The sequence below is a fragment of the Copadichromis virginalis genome, linkage group LG1 (assembly GCF_057382275.1).
Source record: "Copadichromis virginalis isolate Kocher_CV1m ecotype Utaka linkage group LG1, C_Virginalis_male_GT1.1, whole genome shotgun sequence".
Taxonomy (NCBI): domain Eukaryota; kingdom Metazoa; phylum Chordata; class Actinopteri; order Cichliformes; family Cichlidae; genus Copadichromis; species Copadichromis virginalis.
In genome coordinates, this window is record NC_140618.1 from 22436633 (window position 1) to 22463329 (window position 26697).

A 26697-nucleotide genomic window follows, 5' to 3' on the forward strand; every position below is an offset into this window, starting at 1 on the left:
TTAGAAACACTGATACGGTGAGCTGCCAAACCCCCCGTCCACCGAGTGGGGTGACGACAATATCCCATGAGGGGCAAAAAGCCATTGGGAAAATTTGGACACAAACTATAACTTTAAAAGGGGCTTAATCTTTTTTTTCCCTCATCTGCATACATGTGGGCAACAAACAGTGCTTTAGTGGGGCTTATACTACATCTACTCATGCTTTTCTTTAGCCACCCCTCTTCTGTGAAATCTTGTGACAGCAGTTTAAGAACTGCCATGCATGATGATTTTAACAGAATACTAAAAGGTGCACTGCAGCATTTAATTTCCTCTTGGTACAAGCTTCCTTCCAGTACAATTTGCATAGCAAACAGTTATCCAGCTGCATGGTGGTATGCAGTGTTAACTGTGCACAGTCAAAATAAAAGTCAACTCTGAACCACTGGACCAAAAATAGGCTACATCGTTACAAAAAAAGATGATCTGAAAGTACAAACCACAGCTTTGGGGTACTTGTCCACAGTAAAATGCACCACCTTGCACCTACACTTAAAGGAGAATATATTTCTTCTCAGACTGAGGAACGAGACTTCCTGAGGGGATGGGTAAAAAAAAGAAAATGTTTATAGCAATGTCCATCTCTGCAGATCTGCTACATACGCCGGGTCTATCATCATTTTCAAATAATTCAGTAACTGTGAAAACTGTGAAAGGATTACACTAAATTTAGTAGAAATCTGTAGCTGCATCCATCAAAGCTGCGTTTCATCTACCAGAATGTCAATCAGGATACCTGCTTCCTCTGATCTGTTTCAGGAAGATACTCTGACCAATCAGTGGCAACTAAAGTAGGATTTAAAACCACAATTCCTCAAGCCCAGAAAGCAAATCCTCAAACCTGCCTGAAGGCCATTTACTGCACATATTTCCCCAGTAATTTCTCACTGCTTTCCTGTCCTAAAAAGCAACGCCCCAAAATAAATGTCTCTTGGTTTAGCCTCAAAATATTGGTTTATATTTCCTCTTTCATCTAGCTCACCCCTGAACTAGTTTCTTGAGAGTGAAAGAGTTTGGGCTTCTACTTCCAATTCACCTCCTCTCTCTTCACTGTTTGTTTGCCTCTACAATTAAATAAGGTTTTTTAAAAAAAAGGAAACCGGGAAAACAAACAAAAAAAAAACAAACTGGACCACTTTGCTCATACTGATATTGTTAAAATCACAAGAAATTTCTCAGCTCTGTTGAGAAATAAAGTGAGTAATAGCATTGGTATGTATTGCGAAAGACGACCCAGAACAACATGAAAAAGACCTACTTGATAAAAATCTTCTTGGATTTATGCCTGAATTTAAAGTAATTCCTTATGACCTGCTTGTTATTGGTTTACAAAAATAGATTGTAAGCATTAAAGAGAAAGTGTTTCTGTCACACATCCTGAGCATCCAATTTTTTAACTCACACATGTGATAGGGGAAAAAAACCCCAAATAAAAAAAACAAAAACAAAGCACAAACCCCTCCCTGCAAAGAGATTTAAGCCAAAGGGAAACGGCACAGAAATAAAATAATTTCTTATTTTATATACTTAAAATAATTGACCAACTTGTATCAAAATGTCTGAAACAACTGGAAAAAAAAAACAAGGATTTCTGTCAGTAAAAAAAAGAAAGAAACAGAGTCACTGGCATTGCTGTATGCAGGCCAGTAGCATTTGCACGAGCAGTCAACCCCAATGGCCACTGGAAGCATAGGGAGGGGGGGGAAAAAAAACCCTGATGCGATGGAAAAACTTCATATTAAGTATTAAGTAAAAGTTTTTTCATTCCTCTGCACAGTGCCAGCACAGATGAGTTTTCAGTCAGAAACTGACCGAATGAGAGACGCAAACTGCTTGGAAGACGAGATCGCAGCAATGGTAGAGGAGATTGATGCCAGCCGACATGTATTCTTGGGTGGAGTATATATAGCTGGCTGAAAATTATGTATCCATGGTTTTCTGCCATACTCAAGATCCCTTTTATAAATGAGCCCCCAAGTAAACAAGCAAGCGGGAGTGAAACTAAACATGTGACAGACTTGTGAACATTACCAGTGACAAAAAAACAAAACAAAAACACACTTTAAGTAACTTCCTTTGTAATGCATTCACACCGTAGTACTGATACTCTGGGATTGGGATCCAGATTGACTCACCTAAGAAGGCCACCGGGTGGAGAGTAAGAGTAGCAGTGAAGTGTCGGGTACTGAGGTCTCAGCAGGAAGGAGAGAATAGCAGCAGTGCCTGCACCGAGAGAATGCCCAACTATCACCAGCCCATAATGCATGGTGCCCTTGTTCTGTGTGAGACAGCGAGAGTCATTACATTCACAAGAGCACACTTGTTACCACAGCGAAGACAATCACTTAAAGAAATTGCCTCTGTTGCTGTTTGCCAAATAAATTGTTGTATGCACTACAGCCAATATTACGGTAATGTTACGCAGCCAGTGTGGCCTTGACTAAAGTACTACAGTGACGCCAATAAAAATACACTGTACAAATTCTTATAAAAAAGGATCATCATTCAGCCTGCCATACTTCACACAGTATACTGAGTCATGTACCAAGTCTCGTCCAAAAGCTTGAGACAAGATCATTTCCTGCTCCAGTTTCTTCTTAATGTATTCTGCTGAGTAAACCATTCCCTGGGAGGAAAGAGAGAGAGGGGGGATTCAGTGGATGGAAGATGATGAGCGAGAAAGAAATATGCACAGGAAGTCTGTGCCATTGCTCCCTCATTAAAACACCCAAAGTAATTATTCTATTATTAACAACGTAAATGACCTTTGGAGTATAGGATGTACTTTGCTTGTTGAAAGTGCACCATGGAGAACACAGGAAAGTTAAAAGAGAAAATCTCAGGAGACTGTAACGCTGAGATGATGTATCATAGGCGAGTCGTTTAATTTCTGACCTTGTGGCCAAGCCAGGTGCCTTGCTGTTCCTCGACAGGCAAACGTTCAGAGTCCCCCGTCAGATCAGTCAGGGCGTCCTGATCCGCAAAAGGCAAATTCAAAATGTGACAACAGCACAAAGCAGAATACCACAAGCGGAGGCGGGGATCATAAAAAAAGATCACCTTAATAATAAAAGATGCCAAACTATGTACAGGAATAAAAAAAGTCATTATAGTCCCCTCTGAAAACGTGACTATTTGTTATATAACTGTACGTGGATACACCGAGAGCAGTAAGACTAAGCTCACAGAGATTACATGATTAAAGTGTCTGAATCACTTCAACTTTATATTTAAGAAGTCACGATTGCGATAATGTTTCATCACTTCCATTAACAACAAAAACAAAAATGATGAGTTGAACCACAGAACCATTTCTCAAACACGCAGACAGTCCTGATGTGCCACTTCTGCTGTTGCAAAAGCTCAAACTAATCAGTACGGTATATAGATAGTCTACAGGATCGGCAAAAACACCAGGTATGAAAATAAAGCAAAGGTGCCTTAAACCTGCGTTGTATTTAGAAGCCACTAGGGGGCAACGCCTACAGTTGCAAAAAAGAAAAAAAGAAATAAAAAAGACTTGCAATTCTTTACAAGTCAATAGGAAACCAGCTTTCCAACTTGACCTCTGGAAACAACTGTCTGCTTATTTTATGGACTCGGTCACTCCTTTTTGGTCCTTTTTTAAATATGTTTCAGACAGGAGGACTGTACGCTGTACATTAGCCAATGAGCTCATTGTTAGCAAGTGCAGGTGTGGTTTCACAGTCAGACCTGCCTCTCTCTGACTACATCTGGTTTCAAAACGTAAAGATGGATTGGGCACCCTTATCTCCAGGCTTCAAAAATTAATGAGTGGCATCACAGTAGCGACATCCATCTTTTATAACAGTGTATGAAAATAATGGTGCAGTAATCATTCGGGATTCTGCATGTTCCTAAATACTGCAAATGCTTCTTTAATTTTTGTGGCGTTCTTGTAAATGTTCCACTCTGCATGCGTTCTTGTTTGTTACACTGATAAACTGGATGTTTTTGGCTAGCTGGGAGCAAAGCTCAATGGGATGAGTAGTGAGCTGCCTCTTAAAAGCCAATTTGCTTTTATTATAAAACCATGATTAATCTCTCAGCTGATGGTTCAGTTCAGTTTTAACACTGCTCAGGAATTTTCACAAATGCTTATGAAAAAAAAAGCGGATAGGACATTTATCTCTGAAGGTGGACAGTCCTGTTTCTGCTCTATGTGTGAAAAGGTGTAGGAGTTTGAGAACACTAAGCCATGAGAACTTCACCTGCTTTGGAGGTGGTGTTGTTGTGAGGAACTGAAGAGAATGGGGTCGGACAATATTTTGAGAGCCTTAGAGAAAGATTTAAATAATCACAGAAATTTAAGAAAGAAAGTCACCTTTGGAGAAAGAGTTCCTCTGATACTGATGACAACTTTCTTTTTTTCGTGATCCACTGCCACAAAAAATGGAGTCTCGTAAACCTGTATGAAAGATGCAGATTGAAGCAGAGCGCACAGTGAAAACTGGTTAGAACGTGAGAGGATCGTGAGTGGAGGGCTAAGAGTTGTGCATCACTGTTTCACTTGGAGCCCAGCAACCACAGCACAGTCATTGTCATCAAACCTTTCTACTTGGCACAGTGCATGCTCATAAAAGAAATTTATAGATGGAAAGTCAGCGCAGGCTGGCTGCGCTCTGCATTACAAATCATCGATGTGTTATAGCTCAACTGCTAATTTGAGAGCTGCTGGAATTTAAACAAACATAATTATGATGAAAATTAATTTTCACTGTCATTAGGAAACTAATCGAACAACTACTTTTTCCTAAACTGTTTTGCAAGACATGTGTTTAAAGCAGAGTATTGGGGACCAATGCGTAACTGGAGTGTAATTAATTCCACTAAGAGCCAAAGTGGACCTACTGTAAGAAAATACTGGCAGCAGCCAGTGGCACCCCTCAGCCTCCGAGTGGATGCACCAGTGGTATGAATTTCAAAATCCTGCTTCTCAGGTTATTGCATTCACAAGATTTTCAGAAAACCTGACCTTTGACCTTGAGGTCGAGGTGCCTAAGATTTGAACTTGCCAGAGATTTTTTGTGGATACACCTATGGTATCAATTTGAAACTCCTATGTTGTTTTGTTCTCGAGTTATTGCATGCACAAACTTGGGTGTCAACATCGCCCGCCCAGCAGGATGACGATAATACCCCACCAGCTGTAAGAAAGCAAAATACTTTATGTTGTGTGTTTGACTTGCAAACTTATTGCAAATCTATTTTTTTTAATTATTTGGAATTAGGGCAGCATGGTGGCACAGTGGTTGGCACTTCACAGTAAGGTCCTAAGTTTTAATCCACTCTGACGCCTTTCTGTGTGGAGTTAGGTACTCTTACTTCCTCCTACAGTCCATGCATGGCATTAGCTTAACTGACTATGCTAAACTGACTGCAGGTGTGGTTGTGGGCAGGAGTGGCCCCGCGACAGATTGGCCTCCCTCCGAGGGTGTACCCTGCCTCTCATCCTATGATAGCTGGGAAAGGCTTTCAGCCCCTGAAACTTTCATTTAGATAAGCATCGAAGAAAATGAATGGATGGACAGATGGACACAGAACTACATTTGTGGCTGTGAAATTAAGGCCTTAGAGTCCATCCAGAAGTGTTTATGCACCACCTCAACTGCCTTATTACATAAAACAGTTTTGCAAAACAAATCTACATCTGAAGCAGAAAAGCCACCAACATGTTACACGACACAGGGTTTAAACAAACCGTCAGCGTTACTTTCCTTGTCAGGAAGGAACGCAGTTGTTGCTCTGCTGTCACTACATTAACAGCTAAAATGCATGTTCTCCATCCACATAATGAACTGAAGCAAAGTGTGACAAGTACATGAAGTAAATTATGATGTAGGGTGGGTGTTGTTTTTTATGCTGTGAGCAGAAATGCTGTACCGAGCACAAATGCTGTACAGAGCACATTAATGGCACACTTCCCCTCTACAGCTGCACGTTAAGATTCTGTGCATGACAGTCTTGAGCAGAATCAGTGATAGGCTTTACATTGTTCATCATCTCCTGAAAACACACTTGAGTTACTGCAGAGGATGTTGACAGATCTCTCAGTTTTTGCAACATATATGTTGATAAGCGGAAAGCTCCTACTATTTGATTGTCTATATCAGTCCTTTAGGGCATTGTGAGCTCTAAGACTCTGATTGCACCTTTAATTATTTACTTGGTCACCTACAGCATCGTGGCAGGAAGTGTAGACAATGTGGACCTGCTTGAGGTCATTATCCAGGAAGTGCCTGCGTATGGCCAGGACATTACAGCCGCAACAATTGTCCTCTTCCACTGTCACGGACTGAGACAGCCGAGATCCAGACACAGATGTACAGCTGTCCAAAAAAAGGAAGATGAGAAGAAAACAGGATGTCAACCAAAGGAAGAACAAATCAATGTTTAAAAAAAAAAAAAAAAAATAGGTGAAAGAGACACGAGAGAAATACAGTACGTTGGTAAGATTACAGGGATATAATTAGTATCCCAATGCAGGCAATCTGGATATGAGTATGTGATTAATTCTACATTGCTTGTGCCAGTGAGTGGGTCTAAGTAGAGTGGTATTGTCTCAGTGGATTACCACTTGGCAAGTGTTGACGCATGTGAAATTTGATCCGCACTGGAAAGGCTCAAGAGACACAGAAACCAAATAGATCAAAACTGTGCGGGTGTATGTTTGAGTGCTTACGGGCAGGAGCTGGCGAGGCGGCACAGCCCACAGGCAGGCTTCCTCATCAGGTACATGGGCCAACCATAAGCAGCCAGGGCAAAGAGCATATAATAGCACACATCCTTGTACATGTTCATCTCAGCCTGAGAGAGGAAAAGGCAGACAGATGGACAAACACAAACACACACACACGCTTGCATCAGAGCAACTTGAGACATCATTGAGATCTTCAAATATTATTTCAGTTGAGCACATACTGTGTTTGCTGTTGGTGTGGTATGTTTGCGAGCAGACACACTAACAGTGAGACACGTATACAGTTCACGCTGCAGAAAAAAATTCTGTCACATCAAGAGTTCTAATCGTTGAACATGATGCAAAACCACTGTGCCCCCCACCATGTACACTGAAATATAAACAAAGCTGTGATTTATGTAGCCAATATCTAAGGGATGCTGAGACTACATCTTAATTTGTCACAATTTCTTCCATTGTCATTTGAACTGAAACACCTTGAGAAAAACCTTTATTATAATTGCCCTCTCTTTGTGCAACATGTGCAATAACTTTGCATTGTCAAAACATCTTTCAAGGGTAAATATGACTCAGGAGAGCTTTAAAGAACAAGAAATGCATGTCACATTTCTGCAATGATTTTTATCAATTCTAACTTTCATAAGAGTCCATGTGGTTTGGAATGGGATTTAAAAACAGAAGTCGACTTTTTGAAAGTGCGTCACACAGAAGAAACTCACCGAGTTCTTGAGGTCCAGGTATCTAGTGTTACGAGTGACAGGCATTCCTGATAAGAAGGCTAAAATGTCATTGTTGGCCTTTGGAAGAAAACCAACAAAGACATTATTAAGATCAGAGTATTTAGAAACATTTTAAACAACATATTTTTGCATATTAAAATAGACAGTAATACCTGGTCCAGGATAGATGATCTCTTAGACCTCTGTCTCTGGCGGAGCAGTACCAGACCAGCAATAATGTCACTAGGCACAATGTCCAGGTCTCTGAAGAACTCTGCAAAAAGGCTGGCCACCTCTGAATACGCATCCTGAAGGAAGAAGCATAGATCAGAGAATGCTGGTAGGAAAATGAACTACAAAAGCCAGCAAAGGATGCATGTTGTGAGCATGTTATCTTAAGTGTTTATTGCTTAGTTCAGACTACACACTATTGCCAGTAATGACCAGAAAGGCGTAGAGACCAAAAATTAATGTCTCTGATGTCATAATCAGGTAAACACAGATTCAGATCACTGGTGAGGTTTTGGATTAATACTAATACCTTATACCAACTGATGAATACCAATATACATGATCATAACCAGGTTTTTATTATCAGTCACATGGCCACCTATCCACTGGAGCTACCTACTCACCAATGAACTGTATCTTTAAATGTGTTCACAATTTTTTTAATTTTATTTCATGACTTAAGATGTGCCAGGATTGTAATCAGAAATACAAACAAATCTCTTCACTGTACATGAGATTAGCTTTTTGATGGCAGCTTGTTATCTGGAATTAATTTATTTCACATTTTTATTTCACATTAAAAGCTTAATGTCACTGGTAAGCAGCTGAGCAGAGCAGCTGTATGCCACAGTCAAGATTAATCCAGTCAGGGCTTATTCTAATGACCATCTTACTGAACATTATACACCAGCAGTGGTTTTATTCCTTTATATTTTCAAATTCAAGGAAAAAATGTTACCGGTAAGTGTGTTTTGTTTTGCGACTCACCGATTGTGTATCTTGGGCTCTTGTGCAGCACATGAAAACCTTTAGCCTCCTGCTCCAGCTGCTGGCTTGGCCTTCCTCTAGCCTGTGTCTAATCAAGGGGGGGGGAAAAAAAAAAAAAGTTCTCTCACAATTGAACTAGAGTTCGAAAAAAAAAAAGAAAGAAAAAAAAAAAGGGGGGGAGGAGGTGAAATCTGATAGGTAAAATCTAACAAATATAACAAAGAGATTAGCGTTTTGACCCCAGCAGCCTGTTGATACCTGAGCGTGTAAGTAGTGAGGTTGCGCTGACGCCGACGGGTTGCCTTCAGCTTGACAAAAGTCCGACCCGTGGGATCAAAAGTACACATGAGGGTAATGCAAACGCTGAAAATTACCAGCCAGTTGCATACAACAATTCCTGCAGAGAATATTAAAACATTATTCAAACAAAACCCCTTTTTACTTAAACCTTTCTCATTCTCCTTTATATCCACGTTTCACTCACCCAAAGCCAAGTTTTTGGCAGTGACATCAGAGCACGGTTTGTAATACTGGACAAGCCAGGCAATGCCCACGACAGCATATACGAGCTCAACCAACAGAATAGCTGGAGAGAAAAAGAGGGAGAGTGTGTGAGGACACTCATGATCAATTAGTAAATGTAAAAACTATACAAACTAAACAAAAAAGTAACGCACCACTTTCAATCATACATAGCGTCAGGATGCAAAAAAAAGCCCCAAAAACTTTACATCTCAGCATGTCTTACCTAGCCGTATGTAAAGGACATACTGTACAGCTTCCCTGGGCTGTGTGTACAAAATGCTGCCCCTCATGCTCAACCACATGATGGCGCTCTCACATATAAGGCAGCTGACCAGGATGCCCAGGTACCCTCGGCCATGGTCCACCAGGGTTTCCGAACAGGACTTGTCTGAGCCATATGGAAGGCCGAACACAACTACAGACAGAACCACCAACCTAAAAGACCGCAGTAAGGAAGCAATCACACAGACGCTTTTCTTCAGACATCTACAAACCAAACACTGAAAAGTTAAGACCCAAAAAATAAATAAATAAATAAATAATAATGTCATTTCTACTGAAGAAACACTGACTCACCATATGCAGTGTAACAAAAACAGGAAGAGGGCGGGCAGCACCAGGTCATCACTGCCAACTGACCAGCGCCGCCGAAACATCACCATTCCAGGCATCACTGCCCTGCAGGAAAACCAAAGGGAGAGAGGAAACATCAGGGAAAGGAACTCTGCTTCATTTTTAATTCACTACGTCTAATTCAGTCAGCATCACCTTGCACGGTGCACAGTATACAGGAAATTTCTGTCTTTATCTTCAAAAAAGCAGAGCCACAATGAAAACTCTAAACCAACAATGAACACAACACATGCATCTCTGAACTAAACAGCATTCAGATCATGCCAAGCTCAGCATCAGCAGCCACACAGGGAAGTTTCTTTGTCCTGAATCCCGCCCCCCCCAACCCCCCCTTCCCCGGTTTCTTAAATGCACTGCATGCTAAAAGTGAAGAAGGGCTGTGGAGATAATAACACAACAGACTTTTCACCAAGGGGGAAGAGTGACAGATAATGGAAGGTAGAAACGAGGAGATCGAGTGGGTGAGGGAGGGTGCAGTGTACGTGTAAGACTTGATGTATAAAAAGGAAGAAAACCAGCTGGAACATATGATGTCACCATTCTGGTTGTAGCCCTGTGAAAGAATATCTTTTATGTTATTCGGGGTCCTCCTTTGTTGCACAAGCACTGCAAGATTACTCAAGCTGCTTTGGGCTAAACTGAAATGAACTATAAAAGCAGTGGAGGGAGGTAGAGGGCGACGCAGCTTTCAGTCAAAGAGAATATGCCATCCATTATGACAAAACCATTAACTGTAGTACATCTATCAGTGTAGTGAGTGACTTAGTAACTTGTAATAAGTGAAATATAGTTTTAAGTTTTCTTATTGGTCCCGTTCCAGCCCTCCTCTGCCTTTTAGTATTGTTTCAGAACATTTGTTTGAGTTATTAAGAAACTGGCAGCACCTCCCAAGATCACCTTTAAAAAAAGCACAGTAACAATAGCTGATAAAGTCTTATTGAATCACGACACCAAAAAATAGCAGAGAAAATTGCATTATATCCTGCTTAAAGGTTAACGTAGGAATGTGCAAAGAGATCGTGTTTGCCAAGAATAACAACTGCAGCAAAAAGTACAGTTGGATCATAAATGAACACAATGGGTTGACAACTTAAATGAATCACAGAAAGCATGCATGTGTACTAATGCAATAAAGTTTGTTCTAGTGGCAACCAGTCAGATTGGACCGAGTACAGGCACAACAAATTGGTGGTGCAACAAAATTCTTCATTTGGCGTTCCTTTGTTAATATTTTCCAAGTTTTTTCACACCTCTGTTTCCTGACTTTTTATGTGTGGTTGTAGCTTTGCACATGACTTCTGCTTCACTCCAGTTAAAGTTAACTGGAGAAAATGCTCACAAATGTTTTTTGCTTGATCATGTAGTGCCACGTTTAAGAACATTAAAAGAAAAGCTCCCTCTCTGCTGAACACTGACTTGGTGCAAATAATCACATTTCACAGTGTCATCTCAAATACGGCCTTTTTACTGTAAACAACAAAGAAGTATGCACCTAAAAGCTTCTTGACCTAATAATGATGATCGACTCACAGATATTATTTTCTGAAAGGACTTCCTTTTAACAGAGATTATCAAAAGTTGTTGCTGTCTTGCACTAAAATGAATAAGGATTCTAAAAGAAGAAGGAAAAAAAACCCCATCAGCACTAATAATCTTAAGTGGTATTATAGAAGGGTAACTGTCAAATTAAATGTCAAAGACTTGAAGACAAGTAGCCTCTTCAGTAATCGGCAAAATAGTTTACTCCCATGCATTTTCCCCCTCTTATCCAATTCAGGACCGCCGGGATGCTGGAGCCTATCCCAGCAGTGATGGCAGGGCCAAAGGCAGGGTACACCTTGGAGAGGTCGCCAATCAGCCACAAGGCTAATAAAGAGAACCGCCATTTAGCCCAACCCCATCCCTGTTTTGGGATGGTGGGAGGAAGTGAGAGCACTCGGAGAGAACCCACTCTTTCATATCAAAATACTACAAGTGTTATAATGACTTCCTACTGTAGTTCAGCGCGTCACAATGAAAATGAGCCATCCAGCTAAGCTCAAGTTGTGAAATAAGCTTGAAATATAAACAATTCTTTTGCATACAACATACAGTTTGTTTGTGATTTTTACTTCAAAAAGAATCCACCTAATTACCTGTGAAGGAAGAAATCAAAGAAGAAGAAAAAAAGCCATTCATTGAGCCATTTGTGCAACCACCTACATAGCTCTCAGCAGGGATGTGTAGTATTACACAAAACACTGGCATTTTCTCTGTGCAGATCTGGAGGTCTTTTTTTTGTTAAACAAAACCTTCACTATTCTCTTACTGCACAAGCAGTAACACAAGAAACACTGTTGTCAGAATGGATTCCCATGCCCCCTTCTCCTCTTTTAAGTCGGACGGACCTTTAACTCAGAATAAAATTTAGGCTATTCACAGTCTAATAGTTTAACAATAGAGAGATAAAAGTTCTGCCCTGTGTTCATGTTAAATCTACTTCAAACTAAATTAGTCTTTTACATCAATTTCCAGCTCCATATTCCAATAAGGAAAAGCATAATAGGCCCTCATCTCAGACTTTTCTACACCTTTATTCAGTAATGAGATCTCCCATTTGGTCCGTGGATAAGTACCCTTTGAGCTTAAACACCTGCACTGATTTGCATTGTCTGAATATAGATCAAAGGTTTTCCTTATTGTTTGGAACAAACGTAAAAATACTGGCCCACGCACTCCTACAATGTTGTAACGTTCCTTTATCAGATCATCAACTGGGATTAAATGCAACTGCAAAAACAAACAAACAAACAAAAACTGAAAACCCCCCCCCAAAAAACCCAAAACCTACTAATGTAGACAATTCCAGTTTACAAATGATGAGTACTAACAAAAGTGAATGCAAATCTCATGTTCCATAATTTACTTGATCTTTCATAATAATATACCCATAATGATAATGAATCCACATTTTTGCAGAGATTTAGCTTTTTGAAGGCATGTAGATCTAAACTTTTGATCTGCTGTAAAACAGCCTGTTTCAGTTTAAGCGTCTTTTCACTAAATTGCATGCTCAAAAAAATGTTTTGTCTCACTCCAGCTTCTTCTTGTTCCATATTGAAGATCTACTTGGAACCTTGTACCAAGTAGGTACTAATGGAAAAGGGGCTTTATTGGCAGAGTTGGGACCATATCTGAGGAGGCAGATCTTTTACATGGCTGGTGTGTAAAGGTTTTTACTGCTTACAGTTGTGGTTGAGCAACGTAGTTGCCAACCAAACCTAGTACTCCCATTGCTTCTTGTTGTTCTTGTTGCATGTTGAAGCTTTACTTGGAAACTTGTTAAGCTCCAACAATGCAAAATATGATTTTTTTTGCCATTTTTCAAGTGGTCTTCAACTTTGCATCAGGACTGTATGTGCAAAAGCGATCGTGATACAGTTTCAAATCCTGGAACAAACCATGAAATTCTCACTGCTGCTGCCTTTTCATGAAAACTGATTGAACCCAGAATCTTGTCTTCTTTGTCTTGTTTAGAAACATCAGGACCAGCTCAACACTAAATAATGTCGACTTCATTTTTTCCACAGTGTATTATTTGACAATTAATTTCCAGCAAAAACACATACTATTCATTGTGTATATATGTTACACAGCAAGTTCAGATCCCCAAAAAATAAGGAATTGTGTGTCGCTTTTTTCCAAAGTGCTCAGCGTGTAATGACTTTAAGGCTGGGTGATTTGAACAAAAGATCATATAATGACACTTTCATCTCTCATGTGACTGTATGAGTTGTTGTACATATGACTGCAAGGATCTACTACTCTCTACTATAAGTTCAAGATCCAACTTAGGAAGTGCTGCATCTTATTTTTGCTCCAATTATATTTAGAGATTTTGGTCCAAGGCGACATGACAGCATCCCACAGGTGTTGCACATTTCTCAGCTGTAATCCATGATGTGAATTTCCTGTTTCACCACATCACAACGATTCTCCACTGGACTGAGATCTGGTGACTGTGAACTCAAGGTCATGTTCAAGAAACTAGTACCCTCTGGTCATAAATGAACACCAACTGCACTCATTCAGGTTACCTAATAATGCTGCTATCCTGTATATATTGTACATACTATTGTTTGAGTACTTACGATTGTTTTTTTGTACTTTTTATATTTTACATTTATATTTATTATTGAAACTTGCACCAAGGGAGTGGCACTCCAATTTCGTTGTACTCTGTACAATGACAATAAAGGCTATTCTATTCTATTCTAATGAAGTGACTGGTGAGTATAATTAATATCATCCACAGAATTTAACCAATAGTGGATTGCATGCCACACTGTAAGGCCATCTGACTGCCCACCCCTTCACAACAGTGTTTCCAGCCCCACCAATAACCAGATTGTGGCTGTTTCAATGATATAGCAAGAGCTCAGAAGTTTTTAATTTAAAGTTCATCTTCAAAACCTTATAAATAACACACCAAAAAAACAAAACAAAACAAAACCCCAGTTATTTCTTGTGAAGTTGGCAAAATTATTACAGTGAAATTTATGCCCAGAAACAACTAATTCTTTCAGTGTTTCAGTGACACAAAAATGTTTTCACAGCAACACAGCCTGAGCTGTGCTGGCACAGGATTACAAAGAGGACAATGCATCAAAGCAAAGGGGTCAAACCATGAGCAGTAAAATGTGTGAAGGTTTTGGTTTTAATCAAAGCATTACAGCAGGTGGTTTCACTGATTGGCACACTTAAAGTTAGACGACAGACAGCACAGTGAAATCAGCTGCTGTTGTGTTTGGCTGAAAAAGTTTACTCTCAGTCTTTCACAGCAAATGGTGTAATAGCCTGAATGCACAGTTTTGGATAAATGCAGTAAATATTCACAGAAAAGGAGGCAATGCACAAAAAAGAAAAGGCAACACATTATTCTAAAAGTCATAACACAAATGCTGATCCGCAGATTCCAGCTTTTATAGCTATTCAGTCTACGAAATGGCTCCTCAGCTTTGTGTAAGAGAGCGAGGGGAAGCAAGAAAATGTAAATTGACCCAGGAGTCATCTTAGCTCTAGTTGTGAAACTCTATCTGGGTTGGAGCGGCATTAAAGAGGACAGTGGAAGAAGGGAGGGAGAACAAAAATTAGGGGACAGAAATAAGGAAACATCTGAACTCCCCCCCCAAAAAATCTCATTTAGGCCAAAACAATCAGGCCAGTAAAGAAAAAAAAAAAAGAAATCTAGAAAAATCTTCCACACCAACAGGGACACTTATCAGCTCTCTCCTCCAGGCCTGCTGGTACGATAAGACTAAACTCCCAGCAGAGGCGTCAAAAGTGGAAAAAAAAAAAAAAAACCCATTACAGCATGGTTAGAAATTGAATGGAGTAAGAGAGCGACAGTTGCTTTTGTGTAGTGCAAATCTCCTCTGTGAAGTTTGTTCATGTGAAAGTGTCAGATATATGGAGGTCTTTTTTTGTCTGGTGTTTGGGGGCTTTGTTGTATTTTGTTTCCTCAAATGTCATCGTTTTTTGCAAAAAAAAACACTCCCTTCATCCGAGCATTTGCTAAATTACATATCCGAACACGACGTATGCAAACTGCCTTAAACCTGATTTATGCTTCAGTGGGAAATCTACATCGCGTAGTTGAACCTCCCAGGAAATGCAACTAAACACTGGGCTGATTCAGCCTGCATTGGCCTCTTCAGTCCTGTTGATTCCTCCTGTACATTTTCAGCTACATTTCACAACATTTCTTAAATTTATCAGTGAGAGAATAACAACCATAGCCTCAGTTAACGAAGGCTAATCATATGATCAATATAAGGATTTACAAATGCCAGCAATTTCCTTCAGGGAGATTGCTTAAACTATCATAACTGATGTGAGAGAATGTATCAAGAAGTGGAAAAAAATAGAGGGACAAATATGCTTGCCCCTGAAAAAAATTAAATGACCACAATAAAGAGTGAGGACCCAAGAGGGGAAAACGTTCCAACATTTTATTTGTTTCTATTGGCCAGATCCGGATTTAAAACACCAGGACACGAAGCTGTGGTTGTTAATGTGTAATGCACCAGCACAAACATAAATGCCACTAACAGCAGCGGCCACTTGCATAGCTTAGTCGTAGGCTCTACAAACGACTGGTATACATTCTGCTATCTTCATTCAGCTACCAAATCAAGACCAACTTGCTGGATGGATGGAACTGGATCATCTACTACGAAGCAAGTCCAATATACCCAAGGTATTGTTACCTTATCTGGATTCATTTATCGCGACACTGGCAATCAGGGTAAGTGGTCACACGAAGCTGGTTATCAACTCACTAAGATAACTCAGGATTTCCCCTCCACGCTCACACGAAAGGGGAGGCTTTGCCAGCATCAGACTAATCACAATTATGAATAAGTGCTGGCAGCAGGGTGGCTCCGTTTACAAAGGAAGATTAAACTATATGATGGGAAAAATATGAAGCAGTTAAACATGAGACACAGCTGCTGCAGGCCAAGCAGTGATATGAGTGTGCATGTGAGGGCTGTAGAGTTATTTAGTATTAAAAGGCATGTATGAATGCATGTAAGCTTTACATACATCCAACCATTTGATTCAGCTGTGTTGGAGCAGGGATGCATCTAAAAGCTGCAGGATTGTGCAGGTTGCCTGATTATTACTTTAACTGATGTTTTAGCCTTTACTGGTCCAGAAGTTTAAAGGTTTTGGTTACTTTTATTTTATAGTCTTTAAAACTTGTACATTTGACATATGTACTTATGTATTTTTGCTGAAAGCATACATGAGGGCGCTACTAGCGACCGTAACCACTGTTGACTTTACTGCTCCTATTGTTTTACAGGACTCAAAAAAAAAAAAAAAAAGACATTTAATCTCAAGAGTCATTATCTAAATAAATACTACAGGTTTATTTTATGTGTCACCAAGAGCATTAGATCACTGAAGCTAAAAAACGATGACACACACACACACACACACACACACACACACACACACACACACACGCACGCACACACGTTGCTAACTTTAATTAACCTTATCAGAATAGATGCATTTAGGGAGAGTGGTGTGTATCTGTCCAATCTAATTCTTGTTAGCACGTCAAAGTCAGAGAGTTCATGCATATCAGAAAGTTTCAAGTGTTTTAGAAATCGTGTACTCATTTTTTAAATTTCTTATTCCTTTTCATGCTGATCTTGTTTGATTTAAACTTACGAGTAGGAGCACCGCTGATTACTTTTCACAATAAGTCACACAAGGTGCCTTTAAATCATCCTGAGTGATTACTATCTACATTAACATGAGACTGAGGAAAAACAGCAAATCTTCAGGTCTGAGAAGCTGGAACAGTCCATTTCTGTGAGTACTGTTGTTTTGTGGCTGAAGTCTCATTAGTAATAATAAGCACAACCACATCCAGGCTGGATTGTGTTGTTCCCATCTTTAATCTATGGTATCGTCATTTTCAAGGCTTCTGTTTGGCAACAAAAGATCGGACACATTTTAAGGACAGTCAGTACTTCAATTGATTGCACCAGTGTGTTTTCTAAGTCCATTAGGGAATGACTGGAATGTGACAAGCTCAAGACCAGACTTGAACTTCCGTTTGTGGTTATAAGCATTTTAAGAGGTTTTTCAAAACAGTCGAGAGTACGATAGTGTGCTCATCTTAAGCTAAACCGTGCTGATTACTGTTTCAATCAGTTCAGCATATAACTAATCAGTGCTGACCTCCAACTACAAAACTCTGAAAGCCAAATTTCATGAACATCTATGACCATCAATCTCATATCTCAACTCGACATCCTCACAAAAAGCAACTGCATCCTCAAGGGCTTTCCCATCCATCACACAGAGGACGTTAGCCTATTAGTGGTGCTGTTTGGCCTCAACTATAGGCATTAGCTGATGCACTTTGACAATTTTTTCACCGCAGTCAAATGCAAACACGTCATCCTGATATTATGTTCATTACATTCCTCCTTCCTTCCACGGGTACACCAGGCTATTTGAGCAATGAAAGTGGAAAATACATATGTAAGGAGTGTAATTAGTTAGCGACAGATTAATTGAAGTTGACCTCGATCAACTTCAAGGTTCTGGGTCATCGTCTAACAGAAAATTGAAAACTGATTGTTTAAAAAAAAAAAATTTCAAGGGAATTATGCTCATGTGCTCAGGATGTAATGTGCAATTGGGCTTCAGGGGATTAAATCACATTGACTCTCATAAAGCATCTTCATTAAATGGAATATCCAATCTCCATAGCAATTTCAAACCATGTTGCATGTTCAGTGTGCTCCCCTGGTAAACTTAACCTCCTTAATTAGTTTAGAATCTGTGATTAAACCAGAGAGCTGGATATTTGCAACCTGAAAACTAAACATTTAAAAAAAAAGGATATAGAAAGGCTGCAAAATCCCATCCCCAAAATAAAAATAGGACACCAACTCCATGCGAGGGACGTTACATACAAAAACCCCAAACAAACAAACAAACAAACAAACAAACAAACAAACAAAAAAAGCCTCCCTGGTTCTCCCATAAATTGTTGTTATTTATGGTAACATAATGATCATTTCACAACCAGCACACAGCAAAAAAAAGACACTTTCTGACAGACTAAGCTGACTAATCCTACTTTCACACATCAGGAATTCACTGTCCTCAAAAGCCATTATTTCAAGCCAAGCTACACCTGAACAGTGTTGCTGGAGCACAAATTATGTTGTGAAAAAAATCATTATCGGGACTTGTCATCGGCATAGCACTTCTACAGCTGCAGCGATGTAGAGTTTAAATGTAGCTTACTGGATGTTACTACTTGATACATTTTTACTTACAAAGGCACAAAGTCCATATATTGTTTCGAGTACTATTTTTAATAACCATAAAATAACCAAAAGAGACAAAGAAAATGTTTCAGACCAAGGTGAAAATTAAACAACTGTTGCACGCCTGATATAGAAACGACTTTTTATTAACTTTTTTTTTTTAATGCGGGTTCGTAGATCTGTCTCAGGCATGGCTCGTTTCCCCTTGTTTCGTGGAATCCTTGACTTCCCTAAAATGTAATTACATAACACTTAGGCTTACACAAATTAGATTTCACTTTTTATACAGTACATATAGCGTTCAATATTGTGAGCACTGGGGGTAGCATATTTCACATCAGCCATCAGTGAAACATAACCACTGTTTGATTTTTCTGTTTCTGCTTTTGTTTTTTTAAACTTTGAAGGTACACTGATGCACTAAGCAGAGCAAATCTTCACAAACTACGTGACTTTTTATTTTTCCTCAAAATAAAACTATACATTTTCAAATCCAAATTGTCAATTTCTTCATTGCTGTGCATATTGATCGAGTCTGCATATCTTTTGCTCCATAATACATGATATTGACCATGATGCCTAGCCTAGATAAAAGCCAAGCCCATCTAATGTTGATGCTGATGTTAATAGTTCTTAATGAACTGACATTTTTGCTTGGATTTTCAAGCCTTCTTTAAACCTTCTCATGCAATAAAACGCATTTCGCTGCAGCACCTGAAGCTGCCACACTCCCTGCCGTGTTCGTAACCTGAGATCAAAAGAGCATCTAAATGTCTAAAACCTGACCTAAAAAGAAACTCTACTATGCAGACAGCTCCAGCGTGAACTGCGGTTCTTGACTCTGCTATGATTAATGCATTCTGCATGAAGCATGAGTCACACAAACTCTCGACTCTCATCCAGAGCTACAGATTCCATCTGCATCCAAGCCGCGTGCGTTCAGAGGAGACGACAATGTATCGATGCACGTGAGCAATGCTTTTGTGCTCCCCGCGCCTAGGCCCACACCCATGCGATGCAGTGACAATGATGTAGCAACAATGACAGGGTTCCCTTTTCGTCACTATGCCTTTGTCTTTGACTGGGACAAACGAGTTAAACGGGCACAGCACTGCCTCTGAAATGTTTTACACAAACTGATTCTGTGTGAACTGCACGATGCATCTTATTCACAAGCAAAGCCCTAATGAAATCCCTATTCTCGACTTGGACATTGCCTGTACATGTTTTGAAAAACTGCAGTCATTTCCCCATCTCTACACATAAATGAGCTGTTGCTAACAAAAAGGGAAACGTTACAACTCACCAGGTCTTACTGCTGAAATAATTACACAGAGCACTGCTGACGTATCAATACACTACACCACTGGGTGAGTCACGAATACTGGACCTGAATCTAAAATCTGCACATACAGGAACCACAACATTCAGCACTGCTGCCCGTTCTTTGTTTTACAGAGAGCAAGTTGCTGGTTGGTATGACTATCAGCAGGTGTTTTAATATCCTCTTCCTCAAAGTGAGCCTGCTGCTGCAGCAGCATCAAGCCAAGTTGTGGCCCACAGCCCGCTGGTTAGAGGCCCTTTATTTTCTATCACACCCTCTCCCTGCGCAACCTCCCCATCTATCAACACTCTAACCAAGCTCAAGAACATTGAGTTCGTCAGGCAAGCGTCTCCTCACACAGAGGGATGAGAGCACAACTTACTGAGTGGTCTGAAAACAAACAGCTGAGAAATATTAATCCATTATGATCAGGAATACAATTCCCTGCTCTGAACCAAACATTTCTAACACCACTCACTCTTTTTTACAATAATAAATATTAAAAGTGGGAATCACCAGGTACCCTACATTACGATATTAATGCAATTTTTAACATATCTGGAGTACTGCAATAAGATATATTGTAATTTGTTATGTCTTTTCAACAGCAAATTACATCCTCAAAGTTAAACTGTTTCAACCAATGGGATAATTTTATCTCACTGCAGTTACTTTGTGCCACTAAATGAGACTGTCAAACATACCGACACTGCCACCAAAACCTGCCATAAATGTTGACATAAGACAGAGTCCGTCTGCAGTCAGTCTGTGACTCAATGGGGTCATGTGTTGGCAATCTGTCTGCATCTGTTTGCAAACCTCTGACAATCTCTCTGAGAGTGATTGCTGTGATTTCAAGTCAGATGTGATTGCTTGCAGAAAGATTACTTCCTATCAGGTGAAACGAGCCCTACTTTGTTACTTTATTTAATAAGAAATTGATATTTGGTGTCCTTGCATGGATTGTGAAACTATGCTGTATTGATTTTTTCTCCCACCCCTAATAAATATGAAAAACTTGAAAACTGACACTGACATATTCTGCAATCATACACTGTGTGCTTAAAAGGTCACTGTAAAAAAAAAAAAAAATTCTTTTTGCTGTTTTTATGCAGCTTGACTTTTCTTTTTTTTTTTCCATAGTTATAGCAGTGCATGTTTTCAATGCATAAAAATGACGGCGAAATCTTTTTCATAATTATGTCCTCCAATTAGTGTTTAAATACACCATACTGAGCATACTGAGCCAGTCATGGACAGAACAGGAATAGGTTATGCTTCTGCTTAAAGGTTTACCTATTCACAGACACTGTGATACTTTGTGGTGTGAACACCAGTAGACCCTTAGTAACAGGTAACATTTGAACCAACAGAGCAAAAGCAGATTTTGGGTAAACCTATGAAATTACAACAAGCAAGTGAGCTTTTACAGGTTTTTACGGGTTTACACCTTTCTTAAGTCTAACGCTAAGAATGACGGGAAATTGGGAAGCTCTGCAGGTGTAGTAATCTATGTATTTTACATCATAACATCAGACAAAGATGGAACATGTTGTCAAGTGGGTGACACTACTTGATGCCAGTCTGGAACATGTTTCTTTTTTTGGGTGTCCATCCAAAACGGCAACAGACAGTAAATACACACTTTTGAGCGATAAACATAGTATCTAATTTTAATCCAAGTTTAGCCTGCTACTAAACTAACAGCTATGCACTATATTCAGTAATTAGTCCACTTTTCATATATTCACATGACATCTTTTGAACAGAATTAGGTTATGCGACTGGGGTTGCTTGAAAAGTTTACCTGTTAGCTTTTGGTGGGACGTGGGAGAGAGGAGAGGATCTAATGTGTATCCCAAAAAAAAAAAAAAAAAAAAAAAAAGGAGATTCCTGCTTTCACCTGAGGTCTGCATCCTCTAGGTACCTGAAATTCTCTGTAGCACGCACACAGTTTCTGCAGCAACTCCTCATCCATAGGATGTAAATATTAATGTGGCCCCGTTGGTTTCTGAATTAAACATTTATATCTTTGAAGTAGATAAGAATATAAATGTTGTACATTCACAAAAGTGTGTCTGAAATTGTGACTGTACACACAAAATGTACAGGTATAATTTCTGTGACATTTGTGTGCCAATTATAAATGACGGAATTTCTTCCATAAGACATTATCTAGTGGAATTGCTTTCTAGACTGGACTGACTCACGTTAATGTTGTGTGATATTTCTGGGGTTATGTGTGAAAGGGTTATTTAACTAGTGCACCATTAAAGAGTGATCTATAATTAAAGACAGGCTCTGCGAGCACACAGTTGGGCATAGAGGCATGCAGCAGGTAGCTCGTTATGTCTTCAAAATCAATGGGAATGAGATAGAAAGGAGAAAAAATATATATATTTACTTGACTTGAGACAGACATGGCAGGCTGAAGAGAGTTTGGCATGTAGTGAGGTGTTGGGCACAGTTCTGGAGAGACAGGCTACTAAGAATGTCTACAGAAAATGCTGAGGTTATGCTGGGTTGGCATGACTATGTGACTGCGGCACATAACCAAATCTCTCCGTCTCCTCTGCTCGCTGTCATACATCCATCTGCTCCAGTCTCTCTCTTTTTCTGCCTGGGTCAGTGTTACACTCTGCTCAGATCAAGATTCTCTCCAGCGTTTGTCACATCCCTGGCTCTGCTGTCTCTAATGATCCCGTCTCTCCCCGTTCTGTCACACGACAGCACCACTCTGTCCATCCTAAAGAATCTCACCCTCTCTCTTTCTCATCTCCCCATCTTCATGCTCTCTCCTACCCACACACTCATTCAGTATTCATATTTTAGAGGACATTTATGAGCACCATTTTCGGTGCAGATGCACACGCATCTACATTTTCTCCTCCGGCCCTCCCCTTCACAACCCCTCCTCTTCCTTATCAAGCTAATCCAGATTCTGGTTTTGGTTTCGCGTTGCTCATCTTTTTTTAGACTGAAAGCCATGTGCCGCTCACTCCTACTCTCCCTCTGCCTCTTTCTCCATCTTTTTCTCCCACCGCCGCCCACTCAATCCCTTTCACCTCTTCCCACTCCATTTTCTCTTCTTCCACTTGATGTGATAGTATGTGCGCCGCAGATTGCATGCGTGTGTTTGTGTATACATGATGATGCTTTTATGTGTTTGTGTGTTCGGCTGGCAACATATGTGGTCTGCCAACCTGTCTGTGGCATGCTGCCACATACTATATACGAATGTGTTTTTCATCGTATGCGATCATATAGTGACTTCATCAATTCTCCCCATGCAACACTCTACTGCAGCCATAGCACTGTTGCATTTCTTGGGGAACATCAAATAGACGTTCTTCCACGTACTTCCACTGAACAGCTGTCTGATCACGGGTGCGGCTTGCAGATTTTGGAAAGCATACACGTCTGTTCGGAAGGGGACGCCGACAAACAACACCTGTCAGATAATCAATACTAGCTCATTTATGTGTGAATGTTTCCCTTTTATTTATGAGTTATTTGGACCGGCAACGATTCACAGTGAAGAAGATAAAACCTAAAATTCAGGCACATGCAAAGTATTACATATATAGCGGAGATAACAGGGACTTAAAATAGCAGATTTGAAAATGTTAATTGTGCTGGATCATTCGTGCACTTCCAATGCCATGTCAGGCAAATACACAGCGGTCACTGGAACACATTTCCAGCCTGTTGTGAACTACTGCAAGTTTCAGCTCATTTCAAAGAAAAGTATTCACTATTAAAATCCTGCCTTGTAGCATGATGTAGCCTAACAGGAAAATAAGTACCCTTTAATGCTGAAATGGACTCTTGACACACATGAGAAAATGAAACTCAATTTCAAGGGCCTATGGCATTATCATTTTGAGCTGAATATTTATAGCTCAACTAAAACTGTTCTGTTGCCCTCATTTAATTTCTCAGTTTAGGTGATTTGAGGAACTCGGCAGAAGTGTCTTGTTTAAACGTAAAATTTCACGCGCCGTAAATCCAAAAAACTTCCACTCAGTCTTCCTTTTATACAAGGTGTTTATCACAGCTCAGCCACAGCTACTGGCTTCTGACTCATGCACATGAACAAGTTATTTATGAAAAGCCAAACTTACAAGAATTTCAAAAAATGAAAATTAATCAAGACAGTCTAAAAAAAACCTCAAAGATGCTTGTATATTTCATCATCAACTTCCAACTTCCAAGGACATTAACTCTATGACTTTACTGTCTACTTATCAATAACAGTGCCTTGATCTTTGTAACTCTGTTTAAAAGCATTACAATTAAATACCAGTAAAAAGACATACAGTTAACTGGTGAATTGCCTTTAGGTGTGAATGTGCGTGTGAATGGTTTCTTTGTGTTACACGTTAATTATACTTCTGCATCCCATTGATGCCATAACTTACGTCATAACCGGATCCCAGTTTTAACCTTGAGTCTTTTAACTTCTACGTAACCTGACATGCATGTCCCAATAAATGTAATTACACGTTGGGTTGATGCGTAGCACAATGACTTGAATGGCGTGGATGGTTACAATATTGAGTTTCCAGTCACATTGTCAGTTAGGACGCAGCTTTCCCACAGACGTTTAACTCAAGCTTTAGCCCTGCGACAGACTGGTAACTTGTCCAGGGTGAAGATGAATGGATGGATGGATTTGGCAGCTAGACTTGTCGGTAAACAGGTATTTTGCAGTGTGCCTACTATAATCCCTAATGGTAACAAACTGTACAGCACTGCTCTGTACAGAACATAAACGTTGCAGTGTGTTACTGTCAGCTGCTTTGGTTACCGTTACACTGTTTGCATTCCTACTGTAAACTCCAAAAATAAAATGTATTACTGTAAATGTCAACTGCACGTTCTCATCCTCCTCCTCTCCCTTAAGCTGTAACATTTGTCCGGTCTTCCTCCCCTCACCCCCTACCAGTCACGGGAGATGGCTGTCCCTTCTTGAGCCTGGTTTTGCTAGAGGGTTCTTCCTGTTAAAAGGGACTTTTACCTTCCCAATGTTCACCAAGTGTTGGCTCAAAGGGGTAATTTGATTGTTGTACAGAAGTCCAAATCAGAAAGCATAAACGAGTAACAATATATCTACACCCTTGCAAAAAGATGCATTGATGCGGTCGATAATTAATGCACTTCCATAAATACTGCCAAATGTTCTCCGTTGCTTTATCTAAAAGCCTTTTGACTCTTTAACTCGCTGTGAAAAACCAAACACCAGCATTAGACCTGTTACATCAGATTAAATTAATAAGTCTAGAGTGAAGACGAGAAGGCAGGCAGTTTTCTAGCACAAGAAGAGGTGACGTAACAGAAACTCTCGCAAAAACTGATGGGGAAAACAAAGAGACAACATATCCACCAGGACTCTGCTGGAGGTACTTGGTTTTCATTAGGAGAGAAGCCTCACAGGGACACCAGTGAATCAAGTGTTTACACTGGTGTTGATGCAGCCTGACATAGCCAGGAATGGCCTGACTGGCTTATTTTGCAAAAACACTTAGCTGTAGTTGATCTCAGGAAAACTAGCAATGAGCTTAAAAATGAATGAGAAGAAAAATAAAAAAATCTTCACCCTTACAAGATCTTCACGCAAAACCTAAATTAACTGGGTTTTCCCCTCCTTTCCTGTTTGTGTGAAGCTTTTCCACACCCTTTACAATCATGTATGTGTGCATGGAGGGTTAAGGTGGGGACGTGGACTACAATATTGATTAAATACATAAAGGATATGCAAGTTATAGGTGTAATGTAGGACCCTAGAGAACCCTGTCAGGGATATTCTGAATCAGAATGGGCCTTCAGAGGTTGACTGAATAGCACAGTAAAGGCAACATGTCTGTTAGCTTATTAGAGGGAAATTTGGGTATTTTGTTTTTATTTCGGACACATTATACAATTAAGCTGCAGCAGATGAAATCCTAATTCACGAATGCGGTTTAAAAAAAAATTATTTTATTGTATTACTGGAAAGCGCTGGGTGAAACTTCCTTTGGGGATGGCTAAAAGCTTTTTTGGAGGAGGGTGCCAAAAATTCCTCTATGCAGTTTCCTGTGCAGAAATCATAAACGAAATGAGATATGTATGCATGGGTATAGTCCAGTACTTATCTGTGTGTCATAAACATGCCTCGCTGCAGCTCATAAACAACATATTAAGCACCTTAATATAAAACCAAAGACCACAACAGATCTTGACAACAGTGAGTGCCACTGTATGAGTAATAACCAACATTTCCTGCTCTCATCTCTTGTTTTGTTCAAATACTGTGTCATTCTCTTAAACCAGCATATTGCTATTTTTCAGGCATTTGTTATCCACTTTGGGACAGCCTGACATTCTCCTTACACCCTGCGGTCATCTTTCATCCATCATGGCTTCATAAAGGCAGAGCACTTTGAGTGGGCATGAAAATATAGATAGAAAAGAGAAAAGCATGGATCCACAACTGGAAGTCGTGAGAAAAGAAGGGCCCAAATTAGCTGTGAAATATTCAGTGTGAATGATAAAGAGGTGTGACAGTCCCCATTACTGTCACTGTGCCAGGTCCCTTTTTTTGCAGGGAAGCGTGCAAGCATAAAGTCTGGATAATGTACTGGTCAGGCTTTAAAGCCTTGTTGGAAAGGCTCCTCTGTAGTAATGTTAAAGAACAGGGGATTGATGAGTTACCTACTAAATGAGGAGACAAACACCACAGAGTAAAGAGGTCTTCTGCACTACTTATTCTTGTAAATTGTGAAAAAAAAAACTGCCATTATTTTCCTGTGTGATTTCTAACAAATAAAGGTGAAACACACAAGAATAAAAAGCACTCACACCGCTGTTAGCTGATGTTTGTATTTTGCTCCAGCACCTTAACGTGTGATTCCA

At 39.9% G+C, this 26697-nt stretch overlaps 1 protein-coding gene across 2 annotated transcripts in view; it reads right to left on the reverse strand.

Annotated features, from left to right (window-relative positions):
• dagla (diacylglycerol lipase, alpha) overlaps window positions 1–26697 on the reverse strand; it is a 41653-nt gene that overhangs the window by 13669 nt on the left and 1287 nt on the right. For both annotated transcript variants that reach the window (XM_085454909.1, XM_085454900.1), the window contains exons 2-14: window positions 9583–9684; window positions 9230–9441; window positions 8966–9067; window positions 8740–8878; window positions 8482–8569; window positions 7656–7790; window positions 7483–7560; window positions 6746–6870; window positions 6242–6392; window positions 4388–4471; window positions 2938–3015; window positions 2588–2668; window positions 2178–2320 (exon numbers count right to left, since the gene is read on the reverse strand). In XM_085454909.1, coding sequence (XP_085311035.1) covers window positions 2178–2320; window positions 2588–2668; window positions 2938–3015; window positions 4388–4471; window positions 6242–6392; window positions 6746–6870; window positions 7483–7560; window positions 7656–7790; window positions 8482–8569; window positions 8740–8878; window positions 8966–9067; window positions 9230–9441; window positions 9583–9677 — 1511 coding nt within the window. In that variant the 5' untranslated portion in view covers window positions 9678–9684. The remainder of the gene's footprint in view (window positions 1–2177; window positions 2321–2587; window positions 2669–2937; window positions 3016–4387; window positions 4472–6241; window positions 6393–6745; window positions 6871–7482; window positions 7561–7655; window positions 7791–8481; window positions 8570–8739; window positions 8879–8965; window positions 9068–9229; window positions 9442–9582; window positions 9685–26697) is intronic.